The following is a 15359-nucleotide window of genomic DNA, read 5'->3' as shown; positions in this document are numbered from 1 at the left end:
GACCTCTGAGAGATCTCACTGAATGTGCTTTACTCCGATTGAAGCAACCGTCACTTGTTGTGTTGTTTGGTTTATATATGATGTATATTGTGTTTATTGCTTTTGTTAATATAAATGACCTTGTCTTAAATAGTTGATGTTTTGTCTGATGTGATTTCTCTTCGTCTGGTATTGTTAGTGATGGATGTAATTAATTTGATAGTTGTTCATTAATAAACTAATAATCCTGTCCATTGGTCCGTAACTTTTTAAAAAAAATTAATTTGTATTAAGTAATTTATGAGCTCATGACCTTGATTGTACCAGGGGTGGATCTAGAGGGGTGGCATAGGGTGTCATCTGTCCCCCTAGTTGATTGTCAAATGCTGACAAATTTAACACATTAATTTAGATTTATTAGAAAAAATAATGTGTTAAAAAACTGAAATTAGTTTAATATACTATGGCCACATTTACATTCAATGAAAGAAATATGTGTATTTGGAAAAATGTATGATATTTAATAATTCAATCATTCTGTTAGGTGGCATTAATAAATCCAGATGTGCAACAAATGAAGAAAAAACAAATAATTCAATTATTCTTTATGATCAATATAAATTGATGTTTGATCATCTATGAATCAGCATGTATAAACCACCCTGTTAATATTTCTCTAGATCCACCCCGATTGTAATGACTTGTAAATAATGTCATTGTAAATATATTTTCTTATTATGTGGTCATAAAGAAAATGTATGCATATATTTCAATGATAGGTTTGAATTACTTACCAAATATATTTTTAATTAAGCGTTTTAAATAATCAAAATGGTCAAATTTTGGTCAATTTTTTTTTTCAGACTATACATTTCACTGTGTATTTATTTAATGACTTAATTACTTGTTATTTTATACCTAGTGCGTGTTTTTTTTTTTTTGTGAGTACGGTTTTATGGCCAAAGTCGAGAGTTCAAAACAGCCTTACTGCTTTCCGTAGCTTCAGCCGACTACGTTGGCAACATGGCGTCGTCAGATGTCCACGTCCGAATATGTGAACAAGAAATACTCAAATATGACTTGGAAATCAAAGCTCTCATGCAGGTGCGAACATTTATTTGGTAAGACTACTTAGTGCCACGTTAGGACACGCTGATTATTGAACTTGTCATTGACGGGAACCGCGTTGTTCCCGGTGAGCTGTCTGTGGAAGTGCAGACATGCATCGCTTTTAGGGTCAAAATGGGCTGAAAAATGAGCTCACCTGCTGGGATAATGTTATTATGTGATAATGGAGGAACCAGAACTGGCAGTGAGAAGAGCTTTAGAGTCGGACTGCAGTATTATAAAGTGGCTATAACAAAGGTAGCTCATTCAGGTAGAGAGAAATCATTTAAACTCACTTGTTGTTGGATAAACGTGATTTAAATGAGCCCATTCTCTCTATCAAGTTTTTTCCCCACTAATTCATATTTTTATTTTATTTCCACATCTTGGTTTAAGCATATTTTTAATATTATAAGTTCCAGTTGGTAGCTTTTGTTGCTGGATTAGTGCCAAATTGAATCTATTAGCCGATTAAGACAAATAATAAACAGAGTTTTTAATTTAAATTTGAATAATTCATGATAATACTTCAATAGCAAGCAAAAGTTTCAAATATTTATTTATATTCACTTCTCTTTTCTTTCTTTTTTTATACAATTTAACATTCAAAACCTTTTGTATTTAAGTTCATCAGAAGGAATTTTATGGCTCTCTTTGGACTGTAGGAAATTATAATTTGTCTCTATATTCTGACATTTAATAGATGATAAATATCATCAATTCATAATTGATTATCATAAAGAATGATTGATCAATTGGTGTTCCGTTATTTGTTGCACATTTGGTAGCCCATCACAGTAAGCAGGGAGCAGCTCATACTGTCAGACCCGCCACCGTCCAGCAGAGTGTCTTTGCCTCACAAATGAGAGCAACATGTTCATACGTGTATCTATCTGATCCTTCTTGTGATGTCTCACCAGGATATTAATGAGTGCACGGGCCCTCAAAGCAAGCTGACGGAGCTGAACGCTGATGTGAAAAAGAGTTTCCACAATCTCAGATTGCGAATTCAGGTAAGAAACATTATTTGTGACAGAGAATAAACATATAACTGTAGGCTTTTTAAATACTAGATCGCTCAGGAAACAATTGTTTTTGTTTCTTTGTCAGGATTTAGAGCAGATGGCTATGGAGCAGGACAAAGAGTCAGACAAGCAAGCCATGTTCACTCAGGTAGAGGGACACAGAAAACAGATGCTGAGGTAACGTCTAGATTGGAATAATCTGCCACCCCTGACTTTTATAACTGTTGTTTATTTTGTCACATTTCTGTGTTGACGGGAGGGAGAAGCAGTAGAAAAATGCCAGCTTAAACTTGCATAATGTCTACTTTATGAAAGTATATATCTTTTTATGTGTGTCTGTTTTCCCAGTAACCAAACAGTTTGGAGGAAAGCCAACCTGGCCAGCAAACTGTCCATAGACAATATGGAAAAGAAGGCACTTATTAATGGAGAAGATAGTGCTATGAGGCAGAGGTGAGCGGTGTTATACATTTGTTAGAGAGACTGTCTCATAAGTTAGAGGTATTGAGAGACAGACAGGCATCAGCTGTATGTGAACAACATCATACGTCCTCTCAGTGTTGTAGTTAGAGAAATACGTTGTTTTTATATCTCTATGGATTTGTATCTTTTATCTTTTTCTCAGGAAGATGACCAAAGAGGGTCTCGCTCAGACATCCAGTGACATTACAGAGAATCTTATGAGCATCAGCCGGATGATGGCACAGCAGGTTCAACAGAGTGAGGAGACCATGACGTCTCTAGGTTAGTGAAGGAAACACAACCCGAGTGTGTTAACAGTGTATTGAAGGGTAAAAATGAAAAGGGGAAAATATTTTCCTTTGTTCAAAGAGAAATAAATGCACGTAACTTGCACTGAACGTCAGCTGCACTTCATCATGGCTACCAGTGGTTTGATACTTTTAACATCAGATGCCGTTTGCTGTAACTGTTGTGACTCCTTTCATATGTTGTGTTTTTGCCCTCTACTGTAAATCAAATTACCCCTTGAGGGACAATAAAGATCTGAACTTACTGTAGGTTTGTGGCAACGGACTTTAAAAGAGGGACTATCCATTCCTTTTAATTATGTGTGTATAACACCGCCCGGCTTTGTGTTGAAATCAGTTCTCTCTTTTGTTTGAAGCAACCTCTTCAAGGACAATCCAAGAGACCAACGACGAATTTAAGACCATGACGGGGACCATCCAGCTCGGAAGGAAACTCATCACCAAATACAACCGCAGAGAGCTCACTGATAAACTGCTCATCTTCCTGGCGCTCGCCCTCTTCCTCGCCACAGTTCTCTACATCCTTAAGAAGAGACTGTTCCCCTTCCTGTAGACCAGGTACCCTTATTAGAGGAGCTCTCCCATGACCACATACAGTACCTTCCACGATCAGCGCAAATGATTTAAACAACCCCGAATGCTGCGTGTCATATAACACACACACATAACACAAGAGTTTCTGCTTAGTGGAATGTGGACCGCTCACCCTGCTGAACCGTGACGCTGCTGAGTGTGAAATACTGTCCACAAAGAGGAGGATAAACCTAATAGTTCCAGATATTGTTTAATTTATTGAAAAGATTCATTACAAAGAGGATAATTCATTCTTGTGCACGTGTTAGTTGCACAGAATGTGTGTTAGTGTGACAGTAATGCTGTGCATTGCTTCTAATGATGACCAGTTGTGAGAAGAGAGGGATGACACAAACCCCCATTAATCTTTTCTTTTATACATTCCTGTGGAAGATATCCAGTTACAGTTTTCATAAATATATATATATATATATATATATACATTCCCAGAGATACATAAGAATGCCTAAAGAAAATAGTGTATATGGTCAGATTAGTAAATTGTGATTATCACAAAACAAGTGCACTTCTCATGTCAGTTCAACAAGCTTTTATTGGCATGGATGTCATCAATCTATTTTGTAATAATATTAATTACTGTTGTTAAATAGTAGTATTTAATGTCACACATTTAAGGACACAATATTAGGACTTAAAAAAAACAAATGTGTCTGTGTAACATAAAGGTCAGCAACCTTTACTATCAAAAGAGACAATTTTCGCCCTGCCGCCCCAAAAAATCTGTCAGGTGCTGCAAAACATATTTGAGCTTTATAATGATATTTTACAGATCTAAGATGGTGGTAATCCATAGCTAGCCTCGATAGGGAGACTAGATTAGAAGATTAGGTTCCACCACTATCGAGGTTCAGTAAAATACAGAGGAACGGCATCAGGTCAGGATGTATGACACACATTTTAGTTAACAAATTAGAGTTGGAAAATCACTTTAAAACACTTAAAAGTGTCCATGTATTTTTTTGTTAAAGCTAGAGGGAGGGACTAAAGAGCCACAGGTTGCTTATCCCTGGCGTAACAGAAAGGGGACTTCTTCATATATTCCTCACTAACTGGTGTTTTAACCACGACCTAATACCAGAAACTAACTGTGCGAACGACGTACAAGCGTTTTGTGTAATTGTTATTTATAGCACTGTACTGTATAACCACTGTAAGGTATAATTTATTATTACAGCATTATTATGACTTCATGCTTTGGCAGGATAGAATATTGAAATGGCTTTTTAACCTTTGACTTGATTGGAGCCCAACTGTGGTCACTCAATCTGTTTTTCACTAGCTGGCTGATCAGAACAGTGCTTGTACGTGTATATTCGCACTTGAGATTGTCCCTATGTTTTATTCAGTTAAAAAAAAAGAAGTAGTATCTCAAAAGAAAGAGTGTGCACGCTTTCCTCCATCTCTGCCCGTGTGAGCTTGGCTCTGGTCTGCAGCGGAGCAGAAAAGCTCAGAGAAGCAGTGGCAGTGATCACACTGGCAGAGATAGAGCAGCATGCATCCCTGCCTTTCTTCAGATAAGACCCGGAAAAGCAGATTATTCCGACCCGTTTCCCCTCTCCCTTTCCAATGTGGGTGGAGGGCGAGTGGGGATATTTTTAGGTTTGTGTGGCGCTGCTATCTGACGTTGCCTTTTCAACACCTCGGAGGAGAGGGTGGCCAGAGGGGCTACATGACCTTGCTACCCTTCCTGCAATTGCATGGCATTGCCATTTTGTTTAATATATGTAAATGTTTGTCAGTATTAATGATCAATAAATACAAAGTATTCTGGCTCGATGTTTGACATGTTTTTTCTAAAACGTTTGTTTGTGAGGGTGCATTGTTTTAAATTGAGATAGAAGACAACAGAGCATGTGTGGAGAGACCTGAGAGATGCCTAAGCATCTCTTACTCATGTAAAGTGGTGGCAGTTGGGCAGAGCCAGTTCCTAGCCTGTTCATATAACTGCACACTTAGACAAGGACTCTGGCTCTCTGTCAAGCAAATTGGACTATTCTTGCATTTAGCACTGTGATAGTGTCAATCAAGTGTTTGGGTTTGTATCTGGACAAGTGGACTGGGGTCTCAAGGGAGCGTACACGGCACCAAAGCGGTGGCGTAAACACAGAAACCAGACAGTCTCTCGCAACTCCACATTCATGTTGGAATTTATACGACTGAAGGGAGCTTTGTTCAGTTTTATACCTGACTTACATTATCTGTGCATTTTCACTATGAGTCTAGTTAAACTTTGTCAGCTCAAATATTGAAATAAAACACAGTAATTAAATGCCAGAATTTCCAAAAGGGAGTCTTTAATAATAAAGTACACTGTCCAAATATCTTGGCTCAGGTAACATCTTAAGTTTGTCCTCATATTTACAGAGAAAATGTTGACTGCTATAGAAAATGCTTGTACACACGATACAATTACTGAAAATCAAAATGTTGGAAGTTCCATAGAATTAAAAAAACGCATTTCCTGATTAAATCAGCAGAACCTGATTTTAAAAACCTTCAATACAGGTCAAGGTCATGACTCACAGCCATCTCTCTCCCAGCAACGTTAAAAATATGTGTGTGGACATGTGGCTGACAGCGGGTTGTAAAACGGGTAAACTTTTAGCAACCTTTTAACCTTGTTTAAGCGTATTGAAGGAAGCTTCCTAATGGCCACTTGAACATTTTAGGCAGACACAAACCATATGAGGGTTGTACAGATGTTGGTGTTCTTTATGTGGATCTCCTGAATAACCAGTTCAATCATTGTGATCCAGAGTTATAGATTATATATTGTCATAATTAGCCTATAGTTCAGTGTTATGTATTTCATATGTTTACAATATTCTTATAGCCAAACCAGAGTTATTATATTAAAAAACGTAAAATATTATTTAACTGCTACTACTATTTTAAAAATAATAACAATAATAACAACAACAATATATTAATAATATATAATAATGTAATTAATATAATATGTCCCCATGGCTTACAAATTGTTAAAAATTAAGGTCGGTATGTATTGTCTTTTAATGTCTATTGAACAATATTAAACCTTTTCTTTTTTAACCATAACGTAAATAACACAGAATAATGTAAATAAAATCCGAATTTCGTGTCCCCGAAAGTATTAATCTAGTCATTGGAAAACTTTAATACTCATGAAGAAGACTCCCCGGTCCCAATATTAGTGTATTGGGAAGAGATAATGTATGCTCAGCTGTAACTAACGCTTTTAAAAGAGGAGACCCTTCTAGTGGTCTCTATCTGTAAGTGACATTACGCCTTCAAATATCCCTAGTGTAGTTCTTTGTCTGAAATACTCAGTTTGATGGCGTTACCTTGGTGGCAACCGTTATCTATAGCTTCAAGAAATCATCAATCTGAAACACAATCTCAAAAATGTAATGTGCGGTTACTTTCTACGAACCCAATTCTCTCTAAATATGAGATGAACCTAGACCTCGGTATGCCAGAAATCACACCGAATAATATAACTGGACTCCCAAAACGTGAATAATTGATTAAGACAATATCTCAAGGAACGATAAGTTTATGAATATAAATGTGTCGTCCAAGATTATCAACAATGTACAATTTCTAGGAAAGTGCAATATAGTCCAAGAACACTAGTAAATCACGCTGTCGTTCTTGACAGAACTGCAAGAAAAAAGGGTTGAGTCTCCACAAGGGGCCGTATACCGGAAGGTAGTTGTTCTATATCTGGATGCATACAATTTGATCTATTTTGTGAAATGGGCTTTTGTTTGATCCCTGCAACCAATCGACTATAGTGTGCTCCAAATGCCAAATGCTCACAGGCTGCAAAGATAATCTCGGGGCACGTAGTCTTTTAAGTCTGCGAAGAAAACGATAAGATGTTCGGTATTAATGGCGAGTTTATTTTTTAAAGGTGAACTCGGGGTAAATTAGAAAAAATAGAATGAGTACTCCTAGACATCCGCAGGATTGACGATCTATATATTGTCTCTATCAAAAAGCAGAATCCATCTTAGCGCCTCCATTTGAGTCTAAGGATAGGCTGGCGAGTAGGGTGTGCCACGATGATGCTGATGCTGCGCAGACCGGAAACTGTGTAGTAACTAGGAGACTGCGATATTCCTTGATAAAGCTGTAAGTAAACGAATACTGTGTTAGTGTGAAAACATCTGTAGGAAGGAGTGTAAGAAGGCGTGCTAGCTGCGATCTGCACGCCCAGCAAGGAGCTATATCCCAATGCTCAGCACAGTGACGACCCGATCAGAACCTCCGGCGGCGCTGTTTCCTCGCGAGTCTATATGCTGGCTGGAAAAGACTGGTGAGCCCGGAATTGCCTAGAATATCGTCCCCATTGATCTTTGTTTGCGCTGCATTACCATAAACATAACTCCTCGCCACAGATAGATGACTGGGAAAGATCCTGCGGGTGAAGCGCTATTCAGACAGGGCGGTAACAGTCTGTTTCAGCCGGGTGCCGGATAGAGCTTAATCGTCCTGCCCTGGCTAAGAACAAAGGGGGATTTGTCTATCGATTGTACAATGCGTGGCGCCCGACTAGCCGGTGGATCGATGACGGTCTGGTCCGACGCTGTTGGTCCTGTGGGTCTCGCAACGGTCTCTCTCTCCTTCCTCGTCCCCTCTACTTGGCTCTTCAGACGCACGGTACTGACCTCTCTCTCATATCCTGAAATTCTGTCGAGGAAAAGAGTAATTACCTCAGAGGCTCTTATTGGATGAGCTGGCCTGCCTCGGTAAATTATGAAAATGTGTGTATTGTTCTGTAAAAGAAGACCGTGGTATATAAAACCCATCATTAAGTGAGTGGAATTTGAGAAATTCTCCTGCTTTGAGACCATCTTCAGGGTATAAAAATCATTTCAATCAAAAACTAAAGAACTATCTAAATTTCATAATGATTATCTAGGTAACTGATCGATCTTCTAATTACTGTATGTTGAGAAATGTCCTTCCTATGTTACAGTGTTAATAATGTTCTTAATAATATAATCTTGTCGTCCCACTCTACCTCTGCCAACGATGTGCTCCTAATGGCTAACTAGGCACTCCTCTCCGTCCGTTGTCATCCCGACTGTACATGTGACCATTCATATCCTGTCAGGAAATTTGTTTCTTAACACAAAGGTTCCACATCTACGGTCTGAAGCTTCACCGCGTCCTAGACGATGGTACCGACTAGACGGGAAGGATTTAATATGAGCATTTCTAATCATGAGGCAAATAATAGCCTATTCCCAGTTTTTTAAAATCTAAACAAATTCACATATATTCATAAATCGTTGGGAAATTGACAAAAAGAACATTAAATCATTCGAAGGCCAGTGGTGCTTAGTGCTCTTCAGAGTTACAGTCGAGGCCCTCGCGTGGTATGAAGGGGGGGGAGAGGTGCAGGCCCTTATGGGCTGGTATGTTACTGATCGATGGTACCGGTGCTTCTGTGCCCTGGGTTAGAAAAGCACACTACATCTCCATTACCCAAAATCTTTATTGTATGCAGATTTCTTTGAAAAACTCTGTTAAAAACTGCCCACAACCCATTTTCCAAGAACACTATTTAAAGGTGTGGTACAACAGGCAAGCACACTTAAACATAATAATGTTAGATATATCCGGTTTCCACACCAATGTGGGGAACATCAGATTTTCACCAGTAGAGGTGACCCTGGCTTTAAACTCTGGGCAGAGAGAGACGGAGATCAGCAAAGTTCACTGGATATTTAATCCAACGCAACACATATTCTTTATAGACTTTGAGGATTTGCAACTTTTTTAAATACCTACAAAGTTAGGGAATCCATTCTAACAGACATCCTAAAACACAATCCCCTCCATAAACCTCCTCTGTCTAGCTGTTGAAAAAGGCCGTACTAGATCATCTTCAAGGCCGGAGCCAGATATCCTTCCTGTATAAAATGATTGTAGATGCATCTAAAGAATCCTCGGACAGTAAAAGATTGGCTTGGTCTAGCGATTTAGATGCAGAAATCTCTACAGTCAGGCAGGATGCACAAAATCAGACTATTAACACAAGATTGAAATTGTTACAATTTAAATGGATTATACGTACATACATAACTCCTGCCCTGTTACATTGCTTTGATAACAATAATTCTGATTTCTGTATTAAATGCGGCGAAGAAGGCTCATTATTACACTGCCTGTGGAGTTGCCCCAAAATTAAAACATTCTGATAAAAAGTAATTCAAACTATATCTGATATTATATCTGTCAAACTGCCTGTTTGCCCTCAGGTATTTATCCTAGGACTACTTCCAACTGAGTTAGGAGTGTCAGGTGCGAATAAAAAAAAAAAAAAGATTGTCATTTTGTGCTCACTTCAGGCTAAACACTGTATAGCAACTTCCTGGAAGAGCACTGAGCCTGAACACTGGTTTAAAAGCCTATCCAACGTTCTGGCCATGAAGAAACTGACTTATGCCACGAAGGGGAAAATACAGAGCTTTTTTAAGCTATGGGGACAATTCATTAAATTTCTTGAAAGTCACTGATCAAGAAGTTGAATATTTGTAAAGGACAGTTTTTTTTTAATAATTATTATTATTTTATTTTTTAGAGAAAACAACTAGCAGCTGCACAAGAACCAAGACTATGGATCAGGATGACTATAAACAAAAATCACTTCAAAAATAACCTGCTGCATAAGAAATTTCCACCCATTAGCCCAAATAATAAGTTTGGCTATGATGGCCCGTGGTTTCCCATACTTCCTCTCGGGACCCAGACTTCTGTGAGAGCGGTCCCCAAGCACATCTCTATCCAGCTGCAGCGCTTCTCTCAGAAGCTTTGAGACCGATGTTGTAGGGCTTGATCCATTTATTTCTACTTTCACCGCTTGCAACTCTTTCTTAAGAAAGTTGAAATCTTCAGCCAGTGCACTTTTCAGCTCTATTTTTATCATTGCTGCAATGTCAGTCTTTAGTGAAAGCAGGATATCTCTCTCGTGAACTCGTGGACGAGGCAGTGTCGGGCCTAGATTTGGTTGACTCGGCAAATTTATATTTACGCAGATTTGCCGCCATCTACACGCATACACACTTAACTTAGGGAATATGCTCGAAGCAAGTTTGCAAGTATTTTGTAGAGAAAGGCGCTTATTAACGTACCCCTCTTGTTGTCCTGGGGTCATTCTGACCCCCAAAAAATGTTTTGGTGTCAAAATATGTTTTTTTCATCAAATGGTCTGAAAATAACAGGGGTTGTTCAATACTATGCTCTTCATCATTACATTAATTTTAATTAATTTGATTGAATTATGGGTATCATTATGACACCTGTTGTCCTCTGGGGTCAAAAAGACCCTGCAGCACAAAGCAATGGAGCATATTGTCACGCCATACTGCTCAACAAGCGCACACACACACACACACACACACACACACACACACACACACACAGCTTTGATGTGTCACATCAAAAAAATTCAAATGATTAAAAAAAAACATCCTCACTAAACTGTGACATATACCTTTCTGTGATAAGTCAAATAGTCCAAATAATATGTAGTAAAAATAATTAATTGTTTCATTTTGTTTTAACTAAAAAATAGGGTATACTTTCATATAAACAAGGTCTATTGGCCCGAAATTTAAAAAAGGGAAACATTTGTGGTAATGGGTTGGACTAAAGTAAGACTAAAGGTGTAACTCAGAATTGATTGATAATTTATACTTTATGGTATAAATAACAGTCAAACCATTTGGGGTCATTTTGACCCCAGAGGACCAAAGGTGTATGGCAATAGGGAAGACAATACAAGGGTTAAAATAATACAAAAGCTCGACGAGAGCTCAAACTAAACCCAACCTACTCCTCTCAAGTCTCTGTTATAGAATAATTATAGGCAGTGACGGCTGGTATATATGGCTTAACAGGGCTAAGCCCCCCTATCTTTTACAGTAAAGATAAAAAAAAAACTACTATTAAAAACCTTAGAACATTTTGGTAGAATGTAGAGCAGCAACAGCACCAAAAAGTGGTGAACATGAATGAGGTGGATTATTTACTTAATCAATTTTCTTTAAAGTCTTTTTGGAGAAAAATGGAAGTATCAGAGATTGGGAACACATCATCCAAATTATGTTCAAATAAGGACAAACGACAAAATCGTAGTTTTGTGTTACGTGGTTTCAGCTAACGGACTGGCTAACAGCAAGTGTAGCTAGGAATTCACTTTTCTGTTTCCCATGTTTGCTTTTTGGAGGAGACACGGCTTGGACCCAACAAGGAATTGTGGATTTAAAATATTTATCCGACAAAATTAGGAAACATGAATGCCGCTGCTACAACGAGCCACATTGGAAATAGCGTAAAGTTGTAATTGCTGGGTAAAGTGAACATCACCTGTCAGCTTAATGAGGGTCACCGCATCGCTGTACAGAGACACAACGAGCTGGTAAAGAAAAACAGGCATTCACTATCACGGATTGTGGACTGTATTACATTTTGTGGGGGACATGAGCTTGCCCTGCGGGGGTCCGACGAATCTCCCACTTCACTCCAGCGGCGACCAGTTCTCTTTTTTAGACAGTCAATTAGCCGATCACCTGTCAAACACACAGGTTGCAAAGTACACGTCTAAGACCACAGATTCTCTCAAAACGAGACAGGGCCTGGAGAATTTTTCATGCTTCATATCTGAACTGCTGACCACAGATGACCATCAGCCACATCCAGATGCGGACACAGCGCGCCCCTGCAACGAGCCGCACAGGATGCGCGCGCTCTAATAATGTGTCAGCTAGCTGCACAGTGCCCTGTGACTATAATTGTCGAGAAGTCAAAGGGCTCGCCTTTGAGAAAGCCAAGCACTTGGTGTCTTTGCATGTGCACATTAGCCAATGATAAGCAGATGGTGATGTACAGCAGTGGTGGAGTTTGACATGCATTGTGCTTCTTTAAATAAAGTATGCCCATGCTCTGAAACAACTCTCTCCTCTACAAATATTATTTTTGCTTTGTTTTGTAGCTTTATGGTGTTTGCAAATTGTTGCCTGGTACCTTTCATAATGTTGTTGTAGCGGCAATTGCCATGTGGCGGGATGTGTACCAGGAGGAGGAGAGACGGAGAAGAGAGAGAGAGAGAGAAGAAGAGAGAGAGGAGATGGAGAGAGAGAGGAGGGGAGCCCTGAGGAGGAGAGGAGACGAGACGGGAGATGAGGAGAGAGGACGGAGAAGGGATTTAGATTTTTTTGGCCATCAGCTCATTCTTTTGGGTTTGTCTCCCCAGGTGTGCCCTTAGAGCACTTGCTATAACAAAGTATACAATGTTGTTGCTGTAACTTGATGTGATGCTGCTGTTGCTGCTGTGTGACGTATTGATGAGTGTAATACATTTGTTAGCCCACCCACCCAAAATCACCACCAGCCGTCACTGGCTACACTGATTATTGTTCTGTGAACCTGACACCAGACATTTACTTTTACTTTTAGCTTTGGTTCAGTCTTTAGCAACTGTGTGCTAGTTGGTCAGTGATATTCATCAGCCACTTGGTAAATGTGTCTGCCTGCTAGCTGATTCGCGAGGGCAAAATTGACTTCATGTTCCTGTCTGAATCCACTCTATGAACTCCTTAATACATTTGAAACTAAAACATGCACTAAACTTGTTTTTTCCCCCATATTATGAACCTAGGATTGAAAGGCAGATACAGTTAGAATATACTGTACTGCAGATTAGGTTAGGAGTAATGAGAAATGTTGCTGTCATTTTGGCAGTTGTCAAATATTGATTCAGTTGAAAGAGGTGTTTAAAACTGAATGGGTTTTTGCACTGATATAGAACTGTGGGGGGTAAAAAGTAAACACTAAAAACATATGTGGACCATGTTAAACGCTCTCCTTTTTAAATGCCTTTGTGGATATACTGTGGAAGAAAACAGAATGTAATGGACAGATGGAAACAACGTAGAACATGAAATTAGAGTGACCATTAGAGTCAACCAATTCAACTCACCTGCTCAGTTGCGATAGGCGTTGAGCAGTTCAGTAGATGCGGGTTCTGTTTCTATGTCAGCAGTGGCAATTTTCCTGCAAAACCTCTGACCTGCAGAATACACAAACAAGCTATTCCAGGAACATCTTAGCAATCTGTGAAATGTCAAATGCCCCTTAACACTTATCACACAGCAGCATTTCCTTATTATATACAGGCTTTGCTCTTAAGCACTACCAGCATAGCGACAGCATTGAAACCCACCTTTCAGCTGGTAAGTCACTTGTTTGATTCTTTTCTGAGAGCTGGAAAAATGTCACAAAGAGCTGCTTGCAGTTAGACCTCCTGTAGGCATGAGTACTGAGATATAGTGATGAAATGGAAAGCAGAAAGTAGACATCATTTCTTTTAATTTACTTTGAAAAGGGCCTATTCTGAATGGTGTGCTAAAGAAGAAGTATGGACATGCAGTTTCATTCTTCTCAAGGAGAAAAAGAATTGGTAATCTTGTAGAACAAGCAATAAAGAAGTTTGCAATAGACTATGAGAGGCTTTATGGCACTTGGCCAAAATGTCATTCAAAATGCATTTACTTGGCAACTGGCACCTGGCGAGTGCGAGAACAGTAACAGCACATCTTCAAATTCCTCAAGACATTATCATGCTAAATGAACTGCATTTCTAACTAACTTGATCTTACAACAATTTCTTCATAAATAAAAGAAGAATAAATAATAATAACAGAGTTGTTGCTGTCTACAGAAGCAATAAGTCAAACATACAGTATCATCAATATTTAAAAATAAAGAGCATGCAGAGCCCCTCAAAAATTGTATTTGTGCTGAAGACCAGGCAGCCCAAGTATGTCGTCCTTCTACCAAATAATGAAGAGAGAATGATACGACTGAGTGCTGATATTGAAAGACGTACACTAGCAACTACTCATTAGATTTTTTTCAGTTCTATTAAGAACAATGCAAGTAGAATTTTCTCATAGCACCATATCAGTTCAGGGTTAGGCAAGTCAAAGGTCAAGAGAGAAATAATAATGAAAACGAAAAAAAAGGAAAGTTTGAGTCCAAAAAAACAAATTAAATGGCTATAAACTCCCAACACTTCAGCCGCAAATATTATTATTTGGTTAGAAGAAACATTAAAGTTCACTCACAAAGAAACTATTAACATGGACATATAGCTATGTACTGTATATTTGCATGTTATGACTGTTTGGTCCAAATAAAAGCACCTGTAGATGTAAATAAACTGGACGAGCCAAGAAAATATGCACTGATGCAAGACTATTTTGTGAAGCTTATAGTCTTAATGTTTGCTATATGTGACACCATAGCTTGCTGTCAATTGTTTTGTAGGATTTTTTTGTTAATATTAGAGGTGTCTTAAATGTATCTCTCATTTGTGCAAGTCAATTTAGTTATTGTGCCTTTGGCTATAAGTCAGTGTACCTGCCCTGTCCTACCCTGTCCATACCCCAATATTTACAACATTCCCTCCCAGAAAATAATGTCCCTACATGTCAATTGATCCGAAGTATTGATTTACTAACAACTCACCACACAAGGATCCCACATCAAAATTATTATTAGGGACTTAACAAGGCTATGTCTAATGCTTGTCACTGATTGTATCAGGCTATAGTGATTTTGTACCTAGTTCCATCCACCCAAGTCATGTATGTATATAATGTGTGGTGGTTTTCATCTCAAGGCAAGATGGTAGCATTGAAACCTGTGAACAGGACACATTTTTACAAGGATGATGATTGAAGTAGTACCGGGGGGACATGGCACCAGAACACAGAATAACATCTATTAATGTGGAGTACACCTTATCCCAGAAGACAAGGACATATGGTTATATGTGTTTATTAACTAAACTAATGCAGAGTAAATAGTATGAAATGATAATGCAAAC

The 15359-nt window shown here is 38.7% G+C and overlaps 3 protein-coding genes across 3 annotated transcripts in view; 2 read left to right on the top strand and 1 right to left on the bottom strand.

Annotated features, from left to right (window-relative positions):
- atp6v0e1 (ATPase H+ transporting V0 subunit e1) overlaps positions 1–233 on the top strand; it is a gene marked incomplete in the record, with an annotated part of 2705 nt that extends 2472 nt beyond the window's left edge. The window contains 1 exon segment of the mRNA XM_035669801.1: positions 1–233.
- Positions 234–967: 734 nt separating this feature from the next.
- bnip1a (BCL2 interacting protein 1a) lies at positions 968–3434 on the top strand. Its single transcript, XM_035669800.1, has 6 exons — positions 968–1083; positions 2007–2099; positions 2197–2288; positions 2460–2564; positions 2737–2855; positions 3238–3434. The coding sequence occupies exons 1-6, from the start codon at positions 1003–1005 to the stop codon at positions 3432–3434; spliced, it is 687 nt and encodes a 228-aa protein (XP_035525693.1). The 5' UTR covers positions 968–1002.
- Positions 3435–7469: 4035 nt separating this feature from the next.
- LOC118334034 (homeobox protein Nkx-2.5-like) overlaps positions 7470–15359 on the bottom strand; it is an 11287-nt gene continuing 3397 nt past the window's right edge. The window contains exon 3 of the mRNA XM_035669846.1: positions 7470–7589. Within this exon, the coding sequence (XP_035525739.1) occupies positions 7470–7589 (120 nt within the window). The remainder of the gene's footprint in view (positions 7590–15359) is intronic.

The sequence above is a fragment of the Morone saxatilis genome, unplaced genomic scaffold (assembly GCF_004916995.1).
Source record: "Morone saxatilis isolate NCDOM2014 unplaced genomic scaffold, NCSU_SB_2.0 Contig22, whole genome shotgun sequence".
Lineage (NCBI taxonomy): Eukaryota > Metazoa > Chordata > Actinopteri > Moronidae > Morone > Morone saxatilis.
This window is presented reverse-complemented; position numbering and strand designations above follow the sequence as displayed.

Coding starts and splice junctions, on each gene's coding strand:
- bnip1a (XM_035669800.1), top strand. CDS start 1,003: ATGGCGTCGTCAGATGTCCACGTCCGAATATGTGAACAAGAAATACTC. Junction 2,100..2,196: donor ATCTCAGATTGCGAATTCAG/GTAAGAAACATT, acceptor TTTCTTTGTCAG/GATTTAGAGCAGATGGCTAT. Junction 2,289..2,459: donor CACAGAAAACAGATGCTGAG/GTAACGTCTAGA, acceptor CTGTTTTCCCAG/TAACCAAACAGTTTGGAGGA.